Source organism: Mya arenaria, chromosome 12 (genome assembly GCF_026914265.1).
Source record: "Mya arenaria isolate MELC-2E11 chromosome 12, ASM2691426v1".
Classification (NCBI taxonomy): domain Eukaryota; kingdom Metazoa; phylum Mollusca; class Bivalvia; order Myida; family Myidae; genus Mya; species Mya arenaria.
This window is the reverse complement of record NC_069133.1, coordinates 69,824,188-69,849,318: the sequence shown is the minus strand read 5'-3', so window position 1 is coordinate 69,849,318 and position 25,131 is coordinate 69,824,188. Positions and strand designations below refer to the sequence as shown.

At 35.7% G+C, this 25,131-nt stretch overlaps 1 protein-coding gene across 3 annotated transcripts in view; it reads right to left on the bottom strand.

Moving 5' to 3' along the window:
- LOC128211071 (uncharacterized) overlaps positions 1 to 25,131 on the bottom strand; it is a 220,030-nt gene that overhangs the window by 167,303 nt on the left and 27,596 nt on the right. For all 3 annotated transcript variants that reach the window (XM_052915480.1, XM_052915478.1, XM_052915479.1), the window contains exons 11-38: positions 24,137 to 24,265; positions 23,373 to 23,504; positions 22,765 to 22,887; positions 21,612 to 21,734; positions 20,832 to 20,960; positions 20,554 to 20,694; positions 19,346 to 19,489; positions 18,809 to 18,928; positions 18,189 to 18,317; positions 17,367 to 17,495; positions 16,696 to 16,821; positions 15,953 to 16,072; positions 13,621 to 13,746; positions 13,205 to 13,333; positions 12,639 to 12,770; positions 12,224 to 12,349; positions 11,669 to 11,800; positions 10,586 to 10,726; positions 9,707 to 9,838; positions 9,223 to 9,342; positions 8,084 to 8,203; positions 7,659 to 7,781; positions 6,650 to 6,781; positions 6,082 to 6,210; positions 4,976 to 5,098; positions 4,459 to 4,581; positions 730 to 858; positions 239 to 295 (exon numbers count right to left, since the gene is read on the bottom strand). In XM_052915480.1, coding sequence (XP_052771440.1) covers positions 239 to 295; positions 730 to 858; positions 4,459 to 4,581; positions 4,976 to 5,098; positions 6,082 to 6,210; positions 6,650 to 6,781; positions 7,659 to 7,781; positions 8,084 to 8,203; positions 9,223 to 9,342; positions 9,707 to 9,838; positions 10,586 to 10,726; positions 11,669 to 11,800; positions 12,224 to 12,349; positions 12,639 to 12,770; positions 13,205 to 13,333; positions 13,621 to 13,746; positions 15,953 to 16,072; positions 16,696 to 16,821; positions 17,367 to 17,495; positions 18,189 to 18,317; positions 18,809 to 18,928; positions 19,346 to 19,489; positions 20,554 to 20,694; positions 20,832 to 20,960; positions 21,612 to 21,734; positions 22,765 to 22,887; positions 23,373 to 23,504; positions 24,137 to 24,265 — 3,519 coding nt within the window. The remainder of the gene's footprint in view (positions 1 to 238; positions 296 to 729; positions 859 to 4,458; positions 4,582 to 4,975; positions 5,099 to 6,081; positions 6,211 to 6,649; positions 6,782 to 7,658; positions 7,782 to 8,083; positions 8,204 to 9,222; positions 9,343 to 9,706; positions 9,839 to 10,585; positions 10,727 to 11,668; positions 11,801 to 12,223; positions 12,350 to 12,638; positions 12,771 to 13,204; positions 13,334 to 13,620; positions 13,747 to 15,952; positions 16,073 to 16,695; positions 16,822 to 17,366; positions 17,496 to 18,188; positions 18,318 to 18,808; positions 18,929 to 19,345; positions 19,490 to 20,553; positions 20,695 to 20,831; positions 20,961 to 21,611; positions 21,735 to 22,764; positions 22,888 to 23,372; positions 23,505 to 24,136; positions 24,266 to 25,131) is intronic.

Here is a 25,131-nt window from a genome sequence, read left to right as displayed (position 1 = left end):
GTCATTCAGTCATATTAAAAAAAATGAGAATAAAATAATTTGAAATTGAAAAATTATTTATTTAATTGCTTATTTTCAGTGATCTCAAAAAAGTTATAATTTTGCAATGAACAGTCAAGTCAGAGTGTCAGGCTTAATATGTGTTTCTCGTGCATTATTTTTTCATGAGTTTCAACAAAATATGTATGCTCAGAGCATTGCAAAATAGTGAACACCACACATAGATTTACAAACATACCGACAAAAACGATCTCATCTGGAGCCGGAGTGGTGGGAATAGGCGTTGTTGTTATTACTGAAAAACAACAATTTGATCATCATGTTACAGTTGAATAGGTAAATAATGAGCCTGCTTCCGTAACACTCACTAGTATAATATTATCATACTGGTGCCATACCAAGCTGGTATGCATAAATGATTTTTCTAAGTTCTTTAGTCGTGATGTTTTCTTGTGAAATAGTAGTCAGAGTTATTGGACTTTACACAAGTGTGTTCACTGTTGTAGCGGACTTTGTCTACAAGGCTCCAGGCTTCATCTCTTTAATCTTTGCTATGACAAGCTTACAAAGTGTTTTGCCAAACGCTGCCATACACACCATGGCTTTGACAATATCTCAACTTTTTTCCAAGGAAAAATAGGCAAGCTTAAATCAATTCTCTACTCAACTTTTTTTTAATAAGCTTACAATTTTAACTGTAACCAAAATTGTGAAACTTTATGCTCTCACCTTGTATACAAGCATCTATGCTATACTCTTCCCCCTCTGGACAGTCACAGACATTGTTGGAGCTGCATACAAACATGGACATACACTGGTCTGTGATGTCAGCATCACACGGCTGATTGTATCCAAGCTCTGTGGAAATAGATGAGCAGTTGTTTTATAATCAGCTATAAACATGTGATTAAGAACTATTTACCATTCTTTGTTGATAACTATAAGGTAAAACTTACCATCCAGAGAACAAAATGCAGTTCTCTCAGACCCAGAATCCAATATTTACATACCATTGAAAAAGGGAAACATTCAAGCTATGCATCACATAACAATAATCTATACACATGGCCATTGGAACTGGTACATTATAGCTGTGTGTTAAAACTTGGTATTCTACACAATAGGCCATTGAAACTGGTATATCATAGCTGTAAAATAAAAGCCAGTATTTCACACACTAAGCCATTGAAACTGGGTGTTATTCTACATGTGTCCATTGAAACTGGTACATCTAGATGTACACTAGAAACCAGTATTCTACACACTTGGCCATTAAAACTGGTAAATAATAGCTGTCCACTAAAAGCCGGTATTCTACACACTTGGCCATCAAAACTGGTAAATAATAGCTGTCCACTAAAAGCCGGTATTCTACACACTTGGCCATCAAAACTGGTAAATAATAGCTGTCCACTAAAAGCTGGTATTCTACACACTTGGCCATCAAAACTGGTAAATAATAGCTGTCCACTAAAAGCCGGTATTCTACACACTTGGCCATTAAAACTGGTAAATAATAGCTGTCCACTAAAAGCCGGTATTCTACACACTTGGCCATCAAAACTGGTAAATAATAGCTGTCCACTAAAAGCCGGTATTCTACACACTTGGCCATCAAAACTGGTAAATAATAGCTGTCCACTAAAAGCCGGTATTCTACACACTTGGCCATCAAACTGGTAAATAATAGCTGTCCACTAAAAGCTGGTATTCTACACACTTGGCCATTAAAACTGGTAAATAATAGCTGTCCACTAAAAGCCGGTATTCTACACACTTGGCCATTAAAACTGGTAAATAATAGCTGTCCACTAAAAGCCGGTATTCTACACACTTGGCCATCAAAACTGGTAAATAATAGCTGTCCACTAAAAGCCGGTATTCTACACACTTGGCCATCAAAACTGGTAAATAATAGCTGTCCACTAAAAGCCGGTATTCTACACACTTGGCCATCAAAACTGGTAAATAATAGCTGTCCACTAAAAGCTGGTATTCTACACACTTGGCCATTACAACTGGTAAATAATAGCTGTCCACTAAAAGCCGGTATTCTACACACTTGGCCATCAAAACTGGTAAATAATAGCTGTCCACTAAAAGCTGGTATTCTACACACTTGGCCATCAAAACTGGTAAATAATAGCTGTCAACTAAAAGCTGGTATTCTACACACTTGGCCATCAAAACTGGTAAATAATAGCTGTCCACTAAAAGCCGGTATTCTTCACACTTGGCCATCAAAACTGGCAAATAATAGCTGTCCACTAAAAGCCGGTATTCTTCACACTTGGCCATCAAAACTGGTAAATAATAGCTGTCAACTAAAAGCTGGTATTCTACACACTTGGCCATCAAAACTGGTAAATATTAGCTGTCCACTAAAAGCCGGGTTTCTTCACACTTGGCCATCAAAACTGGTAAATAATAGCTGTCAACTAAAAGCCGGTATTCTTCACACTTGGCCATCAAAACTGGTAAATAATAGCTGTCCACTAAAAGCCAGTATTCTACACACTTGGCCATCAAAACTGGTAAATAATAGCTGTCAACTAAAAGCCGGTATTCTTCACACTTGGCCATCAAAACTGGTAAATAATAGCTGTCCACTAAAAGCCAGTATTCTACACACTTGGCCATCAAAACTGGTAAATAATAGCTGTCAACTAAAAGCCGGTATTCTTCACACTTGGCCATCAAAACTGGTAAATAATAGCTGTCAACTAAAAGCCGGTATTCTTCACACTTGGCCATCAAAACTGGTAAATAATAGCTGTCCACTAAAAGCCGGTATTCTACACACTTGGCCATCAAAACTGGTAAATAATAGCTGTCCACTAAAAGCTGGTATTCTACACACTTGGCCATCAAAACTGGTAAATAATAGCTGTCCACTAAAAGCTGGTATTCTACACACTTGGCCATCAAAACTGGTAAATAATAGCTGTCAACTAAAAGCCGGTATTCTTCACACTTGGCCATCAAAACTGGTAAATAATAGCTGTCAACTAAAAGCCGGTATTCTTCACACTTGGCCATCAAAACTGGTAAATAATAGCTGTCCACTAAAAGCCGGTATTCTACACACTTGGCCATCAAAACTGGTAAATAATAGCTGTCCACTAAAAGCTGGTATTCTACACACTTGGCCATCAAAACTGGTAAATAATAGCTGTCAACTAAAAGCCAGTATTCTTCACACTTGGCCATCAAAACTGGTTAATATTAGCTGTCCACTAAAAGCCGGTATTCTATTCACTTGGCCATCAAAACTGGTAAATAATAGCTGTCCACTAAAAGCCAGTATTCTACACACTTGGCCATCAAAACTGGTAAATAATAGCTGTCCACTAAAAGCCGGTATTCTACACACTTGGCCATCAAAACTGGTAAATAATAGCTGTCAACTAAAAGCCGGTATTCTTCACACTTGGCCATCAAAACTGGTAAATAATAGCTGTCAACTAAAAGCCGGTATTCTTCACACTTGGCCATCAAAACTGGTAAATAATAGCTGTCCACTAAAAGCCGGTATTCTACACACTTGGCCATCAAAACTGGTAAATAATAGCTGTCCACTAAAAGCTGGTATTCTACACACTTGGCCATCAAAACTGGTAAATAATAGCTGTCCACTAAAAGCTGGTATTCTACACACTTGGCCATCAAAACTGGTAAATAATAGCTGTCCACTAAAAGCCAGTATTCTTCACACTTGGCCATCAAAACTGGTAAATATTAGCTGTCCACTAAAAGCCGGTATTCTATTCACTTGGCCATCAAAACTGGTAAATAATAGCTGTCCACTAAAAGCCAGTATTCTACACACTTGGCCATCAAAACTGGTTAATAATAGCTGTCAACTAAAAGCCAGTATTCTACACACTTGGCCATCAAAACTGGTAAATAATAGCTGTCCACTAAAAGCCGGTATTCTACACACTTGGCCATTAAAACTTGTAAATTCTACCTGTACACTAAAAGCCAGTAGAAATAATAGCTGCACAGTGAAAGCCTGTTTTTCACATTCCGTGGGACATTATCACCGCTTCTTAAATCTTAAGACCAAATGGTACACAATAATAACAATTGAGTGTTAAGAGCAATACAGCCAAAACTGCAACTTAGTCCAGACATAAGCTCATCTTATGCCCAGTTCTCCAATTATATTACTGTCATACCAGATAACATCGTAAAAACAAAGCATCAATTCCACTGGCTAGTCACAGACTGCTAATCAAATTCATAAAGTCAATTCCCTTGTTACCTAAAATAGACTTTTATCCTAATGTATCAATAATTATGTGATAAAATGAACTAACAAGACTTGCTCCCCTTTACAATTTGAAGCTCATTCTGCAATATTAAATCACATAATATTGAATGGGTAACTAGTCAAAATCACTTGGTTTGACATAGAAATGATATAAACATATAATTTAAAGTCTTATTTCGTACTGGCACGACACTCAAGGTTCTCAAGGTATTGGTCCTGACTGCAGCTACAAGCGCTGGACAGACACTGGGCCGACGTCACGAGACATTCTTCCATCACACCACATGCCTCCCCGTTTAGCTTCTCTGAAAATGAAAATATGAATCGGCTGTATATGGCAGTGTGTAATGCGGAGGAAGCACAAAACAAACTCAAAGTCAAGAACAAGCAGTCTCAGTCTCAATTTGTGTGTCCATTGACAGAAAAGTAAAAGTGCTTATAACATCAACCCCCATCTTACATATCCACCAGCTTACAGCTCACATAGGCTTAGTTTTAAAAATCAAGAAGTTGTTTGTAGCCTTTTTCCACCATTATGAAACTTCAGTTATTTATGTTGCCATTGTCCTGTTTATCTTGCATGGCAGCCAATCACCCAAATCAATGAATCATGAAACAAATACCTGAAAGTATGAAAACAATTATTTAAAAGGTTCTTTAAGTCTGATTCATAACATTAAAGATATAGAAGTAACATACTGTCTTCACAGGCATCAGCACCCTCGTACATATTGTCGGAACACGCACAGGTTCCGCTGACACATCCCGATCCGGGGAAGCCACATTCCTCAGAACTGCTGCATGACCCACCAATCGGCTTGGCTGGAATAAAATAGGTTGTGGTCTGTGCACAATCCATATGACCCTTAAATCAGATTTGGACTGCTATCAATCATGGCCAATGTTGTTTAACCAAGAAATATATATTACATCCAAGTCCATGTACATTCAGACGACCAGTTAAATACCACATTTCATTTTATGGTGTTTCATAATTTTTAGTATGTTGTACATTTATTGTTCAAAAGCTGTCTAGTATTTTAATGATATTGCTTGTAGTCAACTATCAGATTATATCGTTGTAAAGCGCCTTTGAACGTGTATATGAAAAGGGCGCTATATAAGTTTGGTAAATAATAATAATAATAATGTACAGGGTTACCATGTTACCAGTACAGTCCAGGGAAATTGCATCCCAAACTCCTCATTTTGAGAAAAGAGCTTATCAGTCCATGAAATTGAACCAATCATTAATCATCACTTAGTTTGCCACCCTGCCAGGCTATTTACTGTGTGTTTCCAACAGATGTTCCCCATACTATTGCAGTACATGAACTAAATATTCTGGAATTGCGACAATTGAGTTTGCAGGTGTCAAATTCAAAACAAGTTTGACATCAGCCACGCAGTAAGTATGTTGAAAATGCTGTTCTCATGCAAACAAAAATATTAGCTATCCAAAATTCGCGACTTTAAGTCTGCAACAAAGCACAACAACAAACAGACCAGTCTCCATTGGTTTAACTGGGATTGAATGTTTATAATTTTATCAGGCTGATTTGGCATTATGACAATTGCTTATCTGCTTGCTAAAGGGTTTAAATTTCTTGCGCACCAAACAGGAATGTTTATCCAGACCAGAAATACATGATCAACCTTTTTTTGACCCATATCTTAAGTTATCAAATTTTGTGAAAAAAAATCAAGGATCAAACTGGTACAAACTTGTGTTTAAGCTTACAACATAATTACAATAGTTGATAATCACACAAAATTGCCATTTTCTGGACACAAAGTGCACTTACTCTGTTCACAAGCCAAGCCTGTATGATTCACGTAATAGCCCGCTCCACATGTGCACTGAGTCTCCACACATGCTGCGTTTGTGTATGAACATTCATCATCATTCGCACAGATTCCTCCATCTCCGATCCCTGTAGAATATAGGGAATTTAGTAATTTGTTTCCCCTCCAAAAATCTTGTTTCAAACAAGTAATGAAAAGCAATAACATCAGCTAAGTATTTAGGGGTTAATACTAACTCAAAAGTCAATTTAGTGCGCTCAACAAGTATTTATATGTTTTCATAGCTCACAAGATAGTCAGCAATAGTCTCTTCCTTCATATTGGACATAGAAAACATTTCTTTCTACCAGTAAGTTAACTCTTGAATATTTGCAAAATATTGTAAATCAATTTAAATCCATCACTTTTGTAAAAACAGGGGTAAACATATCATTAAACAAAGTTTTGAGTTTTCCTTATGGTTGACCCGTGGAATGTTTGTGAAAAATAAACTCTTGTGCAATTTAAGCAATCTACATTATGTTGCAAATGATCAGACATAATACTGTGTCTCTCTTTCTAACTTACTGTCAAAGCACTGTGTCCTGTCCAGTGAAACGTAGTACGTATCTGGACAGGCACACACATCAAAGAGACACTCGGCATGCACAGTTACACACTCCCCTGCTTCATTGTTGCAGTTAATGTTGTAGCCAATCTCTGCAAAATAAATAAAAGTATAAAAATATGCCTGTCAAAATCAATAAAATATATATAAAAAAGTAAAAAAGAATATTTTGGGTCAATCAAAGGCCATAATTTGTATTTGGTTATGTAACCTTATTGTGTGATGGCCATAAACGTGAAGTATTAGGGGCCATAATTTGTATTTAGGATAAAAAAGGAGTTATGAAACCACATTGTATGATGGTCCTGAAAAACTGTGTGAAATATTAAGAGAATTGAAAGTGAAAGAAGGGTATTGGAGTTGTAAGAGAAAATACCAACTTGCCCTAAAACCTAAACTGGACGCTGACACTGGTGCCGACGTGGGGCAAGTAGTAAACCCTCCTTATTTTTTAAAAAATCTAGCAAAAAATGTTAAATGAACTGACCACTGATCCTTGTGATCAGCTCTTCTACCCGTAATGGATGCAATCACAGTGTTTATAGTATATTTAGGATTAAAAAACTTAATAGTTTGCTTCTGTCTCCTGCGGGTTGCAATAGATACAAAGTATCAGAATGACATCTCCTAAACTGTGGAATACGTTCGCTCAATAAACTTTTTCGAACAAACAAGTAAACTGACAGACCTGCTGACCAAGTGACTGACCACCAATTGACCAACCAAGTGACTGACCCACTGACAGACAAACCAACTGATCGTATGATAACTCCCTTCAAACTATGTTCATGGAGGTATAATTAACCTGAACACACATATTATGATGTCTTCACTTACTATATTGGCACACCACTTGGGCTTAAGAAAACTATTGTCATTCAGGGCATTCCTAGTTCCCATAAGCCACTGTAACACCCTGTTTTTTTCTTTTCCTGCACCTTTTAAGCAGCCTATAATGGATTGACTTACTATCTTTGCACGCTCCCTCCGCTGTAGAGTAGTATTGTCCATCAAGGCAGGAACACTGATGGTTGTCACAGGCACCAGTAGAACACTGCTCCGCGGACTCACAAAACTCGGAGTGAGTTTTCACTAGAAATAGTTTCTTCAAATGATTCTAATTCAGGCAAATACATGAAATAACATGGCAATTAGTGGCCGAGTTGTATCCATAGCACTGATTTTTTTATTAAATTTTGCCTAATGAATGTGGTCTTTCTCTTAAAGTTTCAAAAACTTATTCATTAATAAAAATGTTTTTACAATACAGGCATGGATGCACAGTGATCAGGTTTAAGCAATTTCTAATAAAATTTTAATGAAAAAAAGTTATCACTGAAGACCTTTGTTCTACAGTTTGTGAAACACACAAAAAGATTAAGTGCGATACTTACACAAAAGGCATGCATCACCGTCCAAGTACCGTAGTGCATCACACTGGCAGGTCCCGTCACAATCGGCACTCTGAACACGACACTGTAGCGTGTCCGTACATGCCTCTCCATTCATCAGTTCTTAAAGAGAAATTTTATAGTGCTGATGTTCAGTCTGTCAGTTTAAGTTAAAGCCAATTTATACCTTAAACAGGACTTTTAAACCATGGTTCTTTAGGGGTACAAGCATTATAGCTGCTGTATATACATGTATTTTCACAAGTTGGTTTTGTGTTGAGTTAAAATTATTGAAAGTTATATATATGACTTTTACCTTAACCTTAGCAAATTTTGGATAATCAAAGACAAAATTTCTCAAAATCATAATCAAGTACATGAGTTGGCAACAGAATTTATTTCATTTTTCGTTATTAATCTAAGTTTGATTGTGTAGACAGCTGATGGCTGATATGAATCGATCTCCGGTCAATTTCCTTGGCAGAAACCAGTACTGTGTCCTTTTTTGGTATCTTAAGAGATTGTTTCCCAGGTAAGGATTGAACCCAGTAAATTATGTGTGCAATAATTGGAATAAGCTTCCATGATGGCGGTCAACTGGTTTTAATTTGATACAAAGTGTCTTGGCATAACAGTATAATTTTAACTTTATTTCACTACGGTCATTGTGCAATATATTTGCCAGAAGTATTGGAAGAGAAAACAAGTGCTGCCCAGATGAGTGTAACAGTGGTCTGTTTTTTATTCAAATAAGGTGCACAACCCTACAATAAAAGCCAGAGTTGTGGGCCTTGCTGTACATGTGCCTACTCTCTAGGGCAACATGTCTACCAAATTTCAGTAGAATTGTCTTAACTATGAGCTATGGCCAAGTTTTTTGTACAACAACAACGACAACAAGGCTATACCACAATACCTTTGACCTTTTTCCTTTCAAATTACAATTGAATTTCTTAACTGTTTCTTAGATTTTGCCAGGTTTTTACACAACAAAAACAACAACACAAACGCCAACACCGATAGCATCAACAACAACAAAAACGAGGCTATTCCACAGTAAAGTGACCTTTTTCATTTAAAGATTGGCATGCTTAAATAACAAAGTCATTAAGCACACTGTCTTGCAATATACATGTACATACTGTTTGAGCATTGAGATCCATTGAGGAACGTGCCTTCCGGACACTGACATGTACTGCTGCATACCGAGTTAGTCACCGAACATTCGCCAACTGTCCCACATACAACACCGTTCGCCTTTTCTGAAACAATTACATCCAAATGAATCACTGTGCGACTTTTAAACAATCTAAACAATCCAAAATAATAATTCTGAAAAAAGATAAGCGGTTCTACAGATTGCGTCTAGCACTTACTTCCAAACCAGTACTTGCCCGCAGAACTATATTTTTGCCAGTTGCATTATGGGACTGATTTAACAGATCATATTGGCAGATGTTTTGAAGCAATTCGACACTCTGTTGAAAACCAATCCTTATGCCTTTCACCATATATGTCAGAAAATAGCTCATTGAGCTTATGTTTCTTGTTAACATATACCCGACTATGAATCAAGATTCTTGTATCTTGTATATAAAAACTGTAACTAATCAACTCAGCACATACTCTCCCTGCAGCTGACATCATCATAGTAGAACCCCTCGGCACATGTGCATACAGTGGTCGGGGTGCCTTCACACATAGCCCCAGGGGTGACACAATCCGCTGCCTGGCTACATTGTTCCCCGAACAGGACCTCTGGAATAATGAATCAAACTTCAAACATGTCCACTAAAATTATTTGAGATTAAATAATTTGGAAACAAACCCAAATCCATTTCAATGAAATTTGTATCATGTTTGAGAGTTGAGTCCAAATGCATTATTGCATATATATCACATTAAGCCCACTCACGTGACATGGATAATCAATAAACATGTTTTGTTCCATATTCTGTATATATATATATAGTTTGTTTAAACATTAAAAGAAAGAATTACGTAGCCATATTTCTGAGAGGCTTCCCAGAGGATTTTGGTCTGAATTACAGGGGATTTTGAAATTACACCAGGGAATTTTTATGCAGAGAAATTTAGCGCAATATCTACATTTATTATATAAAAATATACAGAAACACACTCTCATTACAATCATTTTTGGACTTGGATGCTTTCCACTGACAACCGGCGGGGGACTAGGGGATGGGTCAGAATTTGGGGGGATTTTCCCCCTGCCAAGGGTTATGGCATGTATGAAATTAAATAACCTAAACACACAATAGACGTTGAGTTTCGGCACAGAGAATGATATTATCAAAAAGGCAAATGCTGGGATTAAGCTAGAGAGAGATTGTGTGAAGAAGTCTTCATAACCTGTCTTAATACTTCTCCCTAGTTTGATAAAAGGGAGATGTTTTTAAAATATTGCAGATGATGGCATATACTCCCTAGAATTGTGGAAAACTTCCCCTTGTTTCCATGTTCACTGTAAATGTAAATACTTACTGAAGGTACACTTGTCATTGGTACTGTCATGGAAGTAGTTTGCGGAGCACATGCACTGAGAGGCCGTCTCCATGGCGACACACAGGGCTGCGGACGTGATACACTGTACTTCTGACGTACATACAGCCTCGTAAGCCAGCTCTGGAAGGAGAGAGAAGTTGGTAATAAAATAATAGAAGGCACATGACACATTTACTTACATCTAATTTCTATTGAAAGAGTCCCTAGCATGAAATGGTGATTTCTGGCTCACAAAACTTAATATTGAACTAATCTAATCTAATATTTACCTAATGTTTAACATATGACCTCATCTTTGAAATTAAGTCCTGTAATACTATTTCTAATGAGATCAAAATATTGAACACTTATAAACCAGAGCTGTCACAGAGACAGGAATCGAAGGATTGAAATGTTTTGGCGAAACAGGCATGGATCACTGTTAGATAAGATTTCAATGCAATACATGATGTGCTGAGATATTAACATAAATGTGGTTACATGGAAAATTTTAAACAGAATTTTTAAGTGTAATAATAAAGGGCCATTATTTGCAAAATACCGTTATCTAACTTGGTTATTCAATTACGTTGGGTGGCTGATTACCATTGTATCAAGTCTCAATGCAATACCTCAAGGAGTTGCTAAGATATTAACCTACGTGTGCTTGCAGGCAAAACCTTAACCAGAATTTCTAAGTCGTATAATAAAGGCCTATTATTTGCATTAAATGCAAACTAGAGTTATCTAACTTGGTTAATTAAGTAGGTTGGATGGTTGAGTACCATTGTATAAAGTCTCAATGCAAAACCTCAAGTAGTTGCTGAGATATTAACCTACGTGTGCTTGCATGCAAAACCTTAACCAAGGTGTGACGCCAACACCGACGCTTGGGTGAGTAGTATAGCTCTCCATATTCTTTGAATAGTCGAGCTAAAAATGAAGTCACTCCTATATATACGGTGAATGGTAAGCAGTTTAAAAAAGGATAAGCAAGCATGCTGTACTAGTGTAAGCCTGCAGGCTTGTCAATCATGAACAAATGATAGCTAACTCTGACTTGCACCTATATTGATTACTCACTGTTTGAACACTGTGGTGGGGAGGTTGAGTCATCCATGTACATGTTTCCTGGACAACCGCACACTTGGTCACACTCAGAGTTTCCACGTAAACACTGGGCTGCATTATCACAGGCTTCATTGTCCCCACGTTCTTAACAAGAGAAAAAGGAATTGAGTTTGTTACATTGCCTACATGACTCAGGATATAATATATGTATAGTTGTTTATATGCCAATTAACCATGGTTACTAGAACTTTGGGAAAGTGATAAGTCAAGTGCTTAAAGTGCCATCATTTATAGTGAAGGCCACTGTGACCTTGACTACTGCCCCAAAATCCACTGATCATGACCAATATGCAAAAAGAAGACTCTACCAGAAGATACGATTGGTCAGAAACAAAAGTATAATGCTGACCACTGTAGACAATTTTGGCAACACAAAAGGCCACAAAGTAGACTAAAGTAGACTAATGTTTTGATATATTTTACCAAGATTGAGCCAATGAGTATATTGCTCATGTATAGAGCAATCCTTGTCTTAAACTATTTCTAACAATTAAATACCCAACTTACTTAGCAAACATTCATCCGGCTGGTAGTAGTTGTTTGATGTACACATACACGTGCTACTGTCACACACTGCATTGCCAGTCTTACACTGACTCGCCTCCGTACATCCGGTAGCCTCATAATCCAACTCTGTAATGCAACATTAAGCAGAATATATCAACATTGAAAGCTAAAATAAGATGATTGTAGAATCAATGTGTTTTGATTAAACTGTAAAATTGGCTGGCCAATGGACTGAATAGAATCAAAGAGGCATGCCTAAGGACAAGGTTAGAAAGAGGACACAATACCAAATATACTTACTTTAAAAGCTTATATTATAAGATTTCTATACCATAAAAGCTGCACTAAGCATAACTTTTAAGACACATTCTATTTCTGCTACTCTTGGTTCTGAAATACTGTTAGTGGTACATACTTTGGGTACAGACGTCTGCTCCATCTGACGTATCATGGAAACTGTCATCGTTGCACGTACACGTCCCAGAACAGGCAGCATTTTCCGTAGCACACTGTTCGGCGGTGTCACAATTCAACCCATATGCCTTCTCTGTAACATATATGGTACCATAAATAAGGACATGAAAAACTAATTCATCCCAGTCTCAATCAAATGGCATATGAAAAATGAAATTTCTGTAAATAAATCTATAAAATTTATCTCTAAAATGTTCATAAACTAATAAGCAAAATATCATTGAGATGGAATGGTAAATATGAGCTGATTTAAAACCCTCAAAAAATCAAACACTAACATACTATCATACTAAGCAATTGCTGAAAATATTTGCTGTCATAAGGTGATTGTTGCAATGTTGTTAGAGCTCAGTTTTCAAATCAATATTTTTTTTATTAATATTTGAGAAAAACAACTTTCATTTTAAAACAATCAGCGCCACGCTGACACAAGGGTGAGTAGAATAGCTCTCCATATTCTTCGAGAACTGCAGCTTAACAATCTCCATCATCTAACAAAGAACTTACTCAGAATACAAGTGTTGCCATCTGCGGAGATGTAGTGGGTGGCAGAGCATCCACAAAGGGAATCTAGACATTCCGCATTAGTAACACTACACTCCACCCTCAAGTTGCAGCTTTCACCATTGGCCTTCTCTGTTATATTCATGTATAAGTATGTTTTGTTTTAAGACATAGGACCTCAATTACTGTTCCTTACACAATTTTGAATTCAGAATTAAAAATGCACAAACCAACATTAGCTCTTTTTTAAATTTTATATTCTATTGAAACATAGAAGAGATTGGTTTTATGAAGAAAAGCACCAAAACATTTAATAAGAATCAAAAAAAGTTCCTATCAAAAAAATATTCCCTTCTGTCTCATCTAATCTATATCTTTATTCAAAATTCAAAATTTGACCAAAAAACATGACCACTTACTGGGAAAACAATCGTTGCCCTCAAGGTAGTCTGTGATCACGCAGGTACAAAGACTTGACTCATCACAGACCGCGTTGTTAACCAGACACTGGACAGTGTTGGAACATGAATTGCCATTTTGGATTTCTAAAACAGAAAAGTTGAGATGAATAGGAACCGCCCTCATAACTTAACTTTTAAACTAGGGATGGCAACGAGTAGTAAAATTAATACTCGAGTACTCGGCCGATCGTTCGATCGAGTACTCGGGTACTCGATTACGCGGAAAAATTGAATATGTGTTCGCAAAGACAAGATTGTGTATACATGTATCGTTAATGACGTATATTGTGCGTTGGTCGTATTATTGGTCATTTTCACCTTTAAAGTAAACTTTCATTACGTATTTTAACAAAAAATGATATAAAAAGAAAACAAATGTTGTTTCAGGCTTTTAATTTGTCTTATGCGTTTCATTTTATACAAGTATGCACTGCAGAAATGAACAACAATCAGAATTACAATTACAAATTACAACGAAAATTAAAAGCATAGTCATAAAAATAGTGAACGAAATTCAATACGAAGTTCAGTTGTTCACTCTATAATTTAATTTTTAAATGATAGTTTTTCGTACTGTGTAATTGTTGTTGACCTCATTAATATTCATAATTCTTGATTTAAAATATCAACCAATCAATTGTGATAATCATTGCAAAAATAGTTAAAATACGCCCGTTAAGAAATCAATAAATTTTCGTAACGGTCGATACTTGCTCGTTAGCGTCCATTGTTTGATGAAAGGTCTCTAATTGGTATACAATAGAATTGTGTAGGTGAAAGTACCGCTATCAAAACTTCGCTAATTGACATCAGTGCTAATTTGAAATAGGCGTCCTTTGTTGACAGTTTGCAACTATCACAACAACTCTCAACTAATTGATTGAGGTCAATTGTGTACACAGCGGGAATTAGAGGGACCGTTAATTGTCCTCTTGGCAACTAACCAGATCTGATATTTTGTCTGTAAATCATGTATTTAGTGATTTTTATAGATTTTTTTTAAAAAAAATTCCGAGTACTCGGGTAGTGATTTGGTACTCGAGTACTCGGACGTTCGAAACCTATGGAGGGACTTAGCAGTCACATGATGACATTAAAAATCCCTGAAAAACTGAAAGTCTAAAAGTATTGTAAGTAAAAAATACCAGAGCTGATTAGTCTTCAAAACCTCAATACACCAGAGAATTTAGATCACCTGGTTTTTAGGCTTGTGCTTGAGCCAAAGACTTTTTAAAAAGACCACAAAATTCAACTGAGTCCATTTGGAGTTGAAAATCATACTCAAAAGTTCTAGATCTCAATAAAAGTTAGTTTGTGAAACATACCTGGAATAATGTTTTATTTACAAAATAAGTTCATGTCTATTCAGAAGTAATAATGTGTAATAGTTTGCATATCTTCAAAGTAAACACACTTATAAAACACCAATATGAATGGGAAAACTCCCATAAACTTGAAAACTACTAAAAGTTCTGGTTTTGACCTCACTGGAACTTTACATCAATTGCATAATAGTTCTATAAATAAGACACTACAGGGGAGGGAATTCAGATGTACAATTCATAATTAATTCAGTGCAATTTTCTCCCTTCTGCCTGCACTGCTCTAGCAGTGAAATGAGCTAAATATACACATAAGCATTGTATATTAAATGGAAAAACATATATCCTCTATCATTATCCATTAATATATACCTCAGATTTTGCAAACATACATTGGTTTTCAAACTTCAACTTCTTTGGTGAGCTGGGGCATTTTCCTCTGCTTGGCACATATTTGTTGCAAGTTATAAAATACTCCACCCTTGGGTAAGTTAATCTTATGTTTATGTGAACATTTTAATGATTCTTACATCCAAAAAGTACTGCTATCGATAACTGGACAACTATGTAAATAAATTGTTCAGAATAGAAACAATATCATCTCTACAATCATGCTCACATTGTCTTAAAATTGAAGTTGGTAGGCATTATAGAATAACATAATAACATAGTAGTACACATGTATGGTTGAATGTGAATACCACCTTATGCTATGCTGTCTGTTTCTGTCTTTTTAACGTTTACAATATAACATATCCACCTCATGGAATATACTGAATCAATTTGTTATCAATATCATAAAAAAAAATAAAAATGTTTATCTTGAAGCTGATGGTGGCGTTAGTGGTGTGTGTCATGCCATAGTTTTGGAATACAATAAAAAACAAGCAAAAATAAAACGAATCTGAAAAGTTAAAAACAGATCATTTATAAATAAAAATATTCTTAATGATCAAACAATGACTTACTTTGCTTGCATCCAGTGCTGTCTTCATACTGCGTGTCAGTACATTTACACACACTGTCACATGAGGCACCATTAACAGCACACTGTCTGGACTCTGTACAGCTCTCACCCTGGGCCTTCTCTGTAAAACAGTGTTATATATATAGACGTCTTTGACGGTAGTTGTATCGATGGCATACCCGAGGCATTTTGAATTGTATGCCTATATACTTGAGTGAGTTGTCAAAGAATGAAGATCTTTGATTATTTTTTTCTCAGGATATTATTTAGAGGTAAGCAGTGGGCCAATGAACCCTCAGGTTTGATATTTTTTGAAGAATATAAATAATGGAAAAAAAAAAATATTATCCTTGGATAGCTGTTCCTTATATCAACATTTAGGACTAAAATTCATCTGAACAGCAGCGGTAATGTGAGTGTGTATTATTCAGATTTTGTAATTTTTGGAGAAATCTTGAAACTGCTTGTTCTTTCAATTCCAAGAGCTTCGTTTGGAATTATCTGCACAGACAGGATGAGTACAAGAAGGTCCAGTTGTATATGTAGAACTAAAGCACTCAGACGGCCAGTGTCTCTTGTTTTGTCTTAAGTTTATCAGTTTCACTTTGAAATGAGAATTTTTTAATGACAAAATGCATGATGATTCACCACAGCAGTTGATTTCAATGGCACAAATGTAATGACAATACCACAACTTTGAAAAAATGAAAAAAGAAGCTAAAAATCTCACAAAGCCAAACTCACTGAGTGCGCATGCTTTGTTATCCTCATCTAAGTAGCGGTCGGCTGGGCACGTACACTGGAAAGAAACACACTCAGCATTCTCATGTAGACACATGTCGGCAGAGTCACACGCTCCATCTGTAATCTCTGCAAAAGTCAAACATTCATCATGTGGTGATGGTCTCAAACAAAATGGATGCAGGCACATGCTTATGCTCTTCAAGTTTCTCATGGGACATAATTCAACAATAATCAAAGCTAGAGTTATGCTCCTTGCATGAGTATTAAGATTGTTAAAAGGTACACCAAGGTTGTCCAGTTAGCGCAGTGGTAAGCACAATTGCTTCTCACCAGGGCGACCCTGGTCCGGGTGATTAATAAAATTTTGTTATAACTTGTTTCCCTTTAAAATAAATTAGTTTAAATTTACACCAAAGCAAAATCTCGAACAATTATTTTAGCAAAGTTTTAAGATTTAAATACTTGCATGGCTGTTGCAAACGATGATCATACCTAGTGAGATGCAAAAATAAAAAGACTAATTGGTGTAAAAATTATAAATTAAACAACTGATATTTTACATCTAATAGAGTTTTTCTGATAATTTAATATTTGTTGAAATAAAGTTATTGTTCCATATTTTAATTAGTGAAAATAAAAATTGGCTGATTATTCAAACACTATTATCATACTGTCTGCACATCTGTTGTTGGCCTCATCCAGGAACTGTGTGTCTGTACATGCGCACACGTCTCCTAGACAGCTGGCTCCGCCCACCTTACACTGGAGCGCGTCTGTACATGAACTTCCCTGGTCCACCCCTGCAAAGAGCGAAACAGTTTAAACTGGCAAGAAAACTTTGATATCATAACAACATGTACATGTATGTATGTTTTAAATCTGTTCAAATCATGGAATCCAAAGCAAGACTGAGAATTGTTTGATTGATAATCTCACAAGTGCCATCTCCACTTATTTTAATGTACTTGAGACAACAGGATTGAGTAGTCACACACCTATTATTTGTTGACTAGCACAAAGCAAGCAGACAAACAATGAGATACAAATTAATAACGTAATTGAATAGCCTTTAAAATCAATACAGTTGCATATAAACTAAGTAGATCACGAACATCAATCACTGAACATACAGTAAAATTATACCACCTCTGACAATGGCAGCTTTAAATGGTCAGTTTTTTTCCTTTGTCATCAAGCCTTTCTTGCGAGCATAATTTAAAACTACAATTTAATCGGTGGGTTGAAATGAAACCAATATAAACAGTTCATAGATGGAAGCTTTTTTTGTCACGCCTTTTTATTGTTTGTTACACATGATACGTATTACACCAAATTGCTGATGGAAGCGGTCAGTTTTTTTATGTCGAAGATATTTTTAATGGAATCAAAATTCTCTTGCTGGATTTGAATGGAGTTATAAAGCTTCTATCATTTAATCCTTAAAACCTTGAAATGCTAAGTTCATTTGTAAACAGTAGTGTAAGGAAACTCACTTTGTACACAGGCGTTGGCCACATTATCAACATAGTAATCACTGCCACACTGACACTTGCCCTCCGTACACTCAGCACTGCTGTACAGACATTCCTCAACAGCTGCGCAAGAACCCTCCAACCCCTTCTCTGAAATGTTGTAAAACTAGATATCAGACAAAAGCAAGCATTTACAAATGGAGGCATCAAAGTAAATCTTGAAAATGTTAAAGAATCAGTTTTCAAATCAATGCTCCACTAAATAACATATTCAACAATTCGCATGCATGTTCGACTTGCAGGATATATTGATAATAAAATGATAATATTTGTAACCTACATGACTGTATACTTGATATTTTGTATATAAAGCTGTCTGATGTTGTTCACTTGAAAATCTAAATGATTTTTGTTGTAATGCATTAATTATTATATTTTAAAACAATAGATGTAGCGATATGACTGTTTGGTATATCACAAACAAATAAAAGAAAGAAATGACTACTAATCTGCATAACTACATGTAGGTGCTGGCAAACCCTGCCACACGCTGCAAGCTAGAATCATTCTCAATAACCATTTAAGAGAAATATTGATAACATTTTACAGACCCCAAATCAAACCACATAACATGATCTTACTCATTGAGCATCTGTTTGTGTCCTGATAGTACGTTTCTGCACATCCACATATCCCGGAGGAGCACACACCGTCCATGTAACACTGGTGGTCTCCCACACAGGAAGCTCCAAACGCAATTTCTGCAAATCAAAGATGAATAAATGCCAGATTCTTACTGTAAAAGGGGCATAACTCTTCAATTTTTTGGTTGATGCTCCCTTCAATAAACTTGGCCAAGACATTATGGCCACAAACACTGTCACCAAGTTTTATCATGATTGGATTATAGATACTTAAGAAATTATCTGCGAAAGCTTTTGCTCTCACTGCTGCAACACTGCCATCAAAGCCACCAACAATGCCAAATGAAATACTAATATGTAGCCTTTTCAAACAACGAACAAATCCTTGCCATGTCTGTACACAGTTCAGCAAAGTATACAATAACACAGTTACCTCTCTTGCCTTTGTTACTTTATTTTTCTGACACATTCCTGGTCACTCTATATAAAATACTTCAATAGTATATTCTTGGAGAAAGGAAGTAGTCATCTTACTTGGGATGCAAGTCTTAGTTCCTGCGTTGGCGTACATGCTATCAGGGCATTGACAAGTGGGTTGGGTACCACTACACTGGGACAAACTGTACAGGCACTGCTTCTCAGGTCCAGATATGTCACACGTCTCGCCAAGATCCAACCCTAGGAGTAAAAAAACAACATTATTATTATTACAGTAAGTAGTGATTCCTATTTTGGCATACATGCTATCATGGTACTGACAAGTGGGTGGGGTTCAATTACACTGGGACGAACTGTGCAAGCACTGCTCCTCAGGTCCAGAATCCAGGAATGACACATGACTAGGCTGGATCTATACCTTGTGACAGAAAAACATAATAAAAACTGGTTCCTGCTTTAATAAGGGTTGTGTTTCTATTTTGTCCCAATTTGCGCTACAACTCTTTTTATATTAACACAAATCATCAGTGCAAAACTGCACAGACATGATTACATTCTCATAGGCTCATTGTCAAATCTGATCCAATTAAATCATATTTCATATTAAACCATGGGTTCTTAGCAAAAAGCTCAGAGCCCTATGTATAGTTATGTGCATGTGACTTTAAAACAATGCACTCTGCTGGTGCACATGTGTATGAATAATTGGTTTTTAGGACCAAAATTTGTATTCAGGAAAGGAAAATGATTTGTATTCAGGAAAATAATTGGTAATCAGGAAAGGAAAATAATTGGTATTCATGAAAAATAAATGTTTTTCAGGAAAGACAACTGGTGTTCAGGAAAAATATTATGATATTCAGAAGAAATATTTGATATTCAGGAAAAATAATTGGTATTCAGAAGAAATAATTGATATTCAAGAAAAATAATTGATATTCATGAAAAATAATTGGTATTCAGAAGAAATAATTGATATTCAGGAAAACATATTGGTATTCAGAAGAAATAATTGATATTCAGAAGAAATAATTGATATTCAGAAAAAATAATTGGTATTCAGGAAGGAACACCAATGCTTGTCTGTATTTTCTAGTCAAGCAAGGGGCATAACTCTACAATAATAAAGCCAGAGCTATGGGCATTAATGTTCTGTACAGATTGGTACACAATGTTGCACTACAACAATATCAACGACATAAAGGCTGCGATAATGCCTCGACTCTTTTGCTTTGTAAATCAGATGAAAGTCCACCTTTGAGAATGAGAAGCAAAACTAGTTACTGAATTACAAAGCTACTCACTGTCAAGGCATGCTGTTCCCACGAGATATTTGCTGGCTGGACACTGGCACACAGTCTTAGTGCTGTCCTCATTCTGACTACACTCTGAATCAATTGGCAGGCACTGCATTGTATTCTGGCATTCTACTCCAATTTCATACTCTAAAATAAAAAAAATATCGGAAATTAGTACTGGTTTCTAGCCAGGACACAGTATTCATATAGCTAGAGAATGTAACGTCAAAATGAAGGGAAAATAAATGTTTTCATTATTTTACTTAAAAGGTAAGGAAACATACTGTCAATGCATGTCTGGGTATCGGTGTGGAAGAATTGTCCGGAGGGGCAATCACATAAGTTGGCTGCACACACAGTCCCGGTTCCCAGACACTGGACTTTCCCTGTACACGATTCCCCCTGGCCCTTCTCTGTAAAATATAGGATGGCAACAGGGTACATTCAAGATCTATGTAATATTTGATTAAGGAAAATGTAAGGGGTGGTTTTCACAAAGGATCTTATTTAGAACATTCAACTTAGGAGTTTTTTCATTTTTTTCAACAAAATTAATCATGTTTCCCATGGGTTCTATTAGCTGATAATTGTCAATCCCGAAAAATAGCCAGGGAGGGAGTAATGAGCACTGAAGGATATAAAGGCTGAATCAATAGAGCCCTTAAGAAATTGTTTCCTAGAGTCATTTTCAATCATTTCAAAGTACTTCATACTGTGTTTCCATGCAAATGTCCATGCAAAAAACTATGTCTACACATGTACATAAGTCTGAATATAAAAGCTCTAACCGTTTTCCATAAAACTTATTTCATTTTATGCCGGCTTTTTGCATTTAAATAGCCCATTTTCTTCCTTAATTTCATTTGTTTTGGTGTATACACATTGCATATTGTTTCCTTTGAAGACAATACTATTGTTGCTAGAGTCCCTGTTGATAACTCGAATCTTTCCTTGTCTTTATTCAGTAAAACACGCATATGTTTATGTTTTATATTTTGTTATAGAATATGACAAAGAAAAAGCTCAGGACACCCACCACCCTAATTGACCAATGCAATACTTACTCTCAACACAAGCCAGTCCCTGTAGAAAACGAGTCGAGTCACAGGTACAAGCCATCTCTAAGCATTGGGCATTTGTGATAATGCAGGCTCTGTCCATCGAACAAGCTTCCCCATTCTGCACCTCTGAAAACACATCATATGAACATCCCTTAACATTCACCTAAGATTCAATTTCAGTTAATTCCTTAATTTATGCAGGCCATACAAATAAATGGGTACACTATTGTGATTAACATTATCGGCATACAAGTCAGAGGTAATATGCCTTCCGTTTCTCAATCAAAAGCACTTGCATTTGACAAGTCTCTTTACCCTGACAAATTTTATGCATATTTTCCGAAAATCTAAAAATAAAAACAGATATCAAATTTTTGTTTACATTGTTTCCATCATTGTTTTTTAAATGAAAATTAAATGAATTAGAAATTCTACCACTTTTGAACCCAAACTACCGCTTTTGAGACCTACCGGTAATTCTACCTCTCTGTCATTGCCAAAGGTTCACATGTCTGACTATCAGTAATATAAAATTATATGCAGGAACAAGAACCTGCAAGATATTGCTTGTTGTTTTTTTCTCTGGTAATCAAGGGAGGTAATCAAGGGGCATAACTCATCAATTCTTCTCACAAGTTATATCACAGACTTATAAATTAGGTCCGTGGTTAAATGATTGTCTTACTACACATAACTAGTAGACAGTCCCTGGAAACATGTTCCCTTTCAACATCTTGCATATTTCTTAAGTATTGGCAAAAGGTTGAAGGATATGACAAAATATGACAAACTATCCTAAGACAATGAATTTCAGTTAACTTAAGTGTTGAGCAAATATAACGGATGAAGCTGTACTTGCAAAACCAAACAAACTATATCTAATTAATTACAATATTAGCTTTGAAATAGATTTTATACTACTGAGATATATTGAGAAGACAAAACACAACCTACAGTTTGTGCGCTGATTAGATGTCACCAAGGGTTTACCAGATATAAGTTTTAATTTACAAACAATTTATATCAAAGATTGCTCTTAATTTCAAATTATGTTGATAAATAAAGAATATCATTGTCCACAAATATACCAACTATATGTCTTAAAGGCTAATATAAACACTTGAATTTTTCTGCGATAAAATAGCCCAACACGTACTGTCAAGACAAGCTGAACCCAATTCATACTGGGAGTCTGTGCACGAGCATTTGGTTTCAATACAACTGGCATTGGAGAACAGGCACATATCCCGGCTTTCACATGGAAGGCCATTCACTATCTCTGCAAGGAATAGGAAAATTGTATAGCAACTGTTATTGAGTAATACAATATACCGGTAACAATTATTATCTCATATTTTCCACAATCCATTAGGCTCTGCTACATTTTACAAAATTGAGTAAAAAGGCGTCCCAGGAAAGATTCCCAGCCTTGATGCATGTGATTACTGGTGAACTAAAGTTTGATGAATATGCAAGCATATTTAGTGATTGTATAAGTTCCTTCTTGTCTGTAGGATTAAGCTATTGTCCATTCTTCCTTTTTTTCCATAAAATACTGACTATTTTTTTGTGAAAAGTGTTAGTTTGCAAAAAGATTGAAAAAAAACAAAAACAGAAACATAATTTGTTTTGCGATAGTATGCTGTGGTCAAAATGGTATGGTTTATTTCTCATCTTAAACAAATACTTTGGATGTTGTAAAATAAACTAAGGCATTCTTAATAAAAAAAAATAATCTGGAAACAGTTACTGAGATTTTCTTACTAGGAGCACAGTTGTCTGAGTTTGAGTCGTAATATTTGTTGCCAGAGCAACTACAGGTTCCCAGAGCACATGTAGCGCTTCCAGTTTTGCAGTTTGTGTTGGTGTTGCATCCTGAGTTGCCATGTGTGATTTCTGGAATTATTATTGTTATTATTATTATTGGTATTATTAATAATTATTATCATCATCATCATCATCATCCTCATCATCATCATCATCATCATCATCATCATCATCATCATCATCATCATCATCATCATCGTTGTTGTTGTTTTGTCGTCAGTGGCATCATCATCATTATCATTATCATCATTGTTGTTTTGTCGTCAGCGGCATCATCATCATCATTATCATCATCATCATCATCATCATCATCATCATCATCATCATCATCATCATCATCATCATCATCACATCATCATTATTATTAATTATTATTGTTAAAACTACATATTTATTGTTCAGTAAACTAAATAAAATATTAACAAATGTTTTTAAATTCTTCATCACTTTTGTTGCTGTTTTGTTTCAAATCAGGCAATATAGATAAAACAAAATTGTTTGTTTTTTTCAAATGCTGATGATTTCTTTTATTGCGTTGGCAGTAAACCATTTTTCATCTCCAGACTTCCCGTCTACATGTAGGCCAGCTACCATGCCAAAAAGCAAAGAGAGTGAATTCATCTCATTAGAATAATATCAAATATATTCTAAGCCTTCAATGTCAATCGAAAATCAGTAAATACCAATTAAAAAATACTCACTTGGAACACAAACACCATCCTTAAGGAAATTGGCATTTTCGCAGGCACATTTATTAACGGTACAAATGGCATTGGAAGTCGAACACTGCTTGCTGGCATCCGTACAATCACCCGCTCCGAAATCAAGTTCTGTAATGATTTGTATGAATAATTAGATTTATTGGAATTTATTTCAAATCCTAATACGATTGATTTTTTAGAAAGATTATTTATTGAAAATTCATTTTTGATAATTTTGAAATGCATAAGACTCATTACCTTATGGCATGTAAGAAACTCAATACCACAATTATGGAATGCAACAGACTCAATACCAAAATTATGGAATGCAACAGACTCAATACCATACAGCATGCAACAGACTCAATACCATACCGAATGCAACAGACTCAATACCATACCGAATGCAACAGACTCAATACCATACAGCATGCAACAGACTCAATACCATACCGAATGCAACAGACTCAATACCATACCGAATGCAACAGACTCAATACCATACCGAATGCAACAGACTCAATACCATACAGCATGCAACAGACTCAATACCATACCGAATGCAACAGACTCAATACCATACCGAATGCAACAGACTCAATACCATACAGAATGCAACAAATTCAATATCATATGGAATGCAACAGACTTAATACCATAGGGAATGCATCAGACTCAATACCCTATTTTTGCATTATGTTCACTTATAATACATCACTTTGAATATATTAAAAAAAAAAAAGTAAAAACTAGAACAATTAGCAAGAAGAAAAGAAAAAGTTCAAAGTTATGAACAAAATAGAAAAAAATAAAGGACATGATTATGTTGAATTAAAGCTAGAAAGTATATTACTCTATTTGATCTTGGTTGGTCTTATTTAATCATTAGTCACTGCAATTTCTTTTTTTATGTTTTGTCTCATTATCATAATTATATTTGTTATTGTGGATGAAATTTGGTATTGTTTTTCACTATATGCATAGATAAGTTTGTG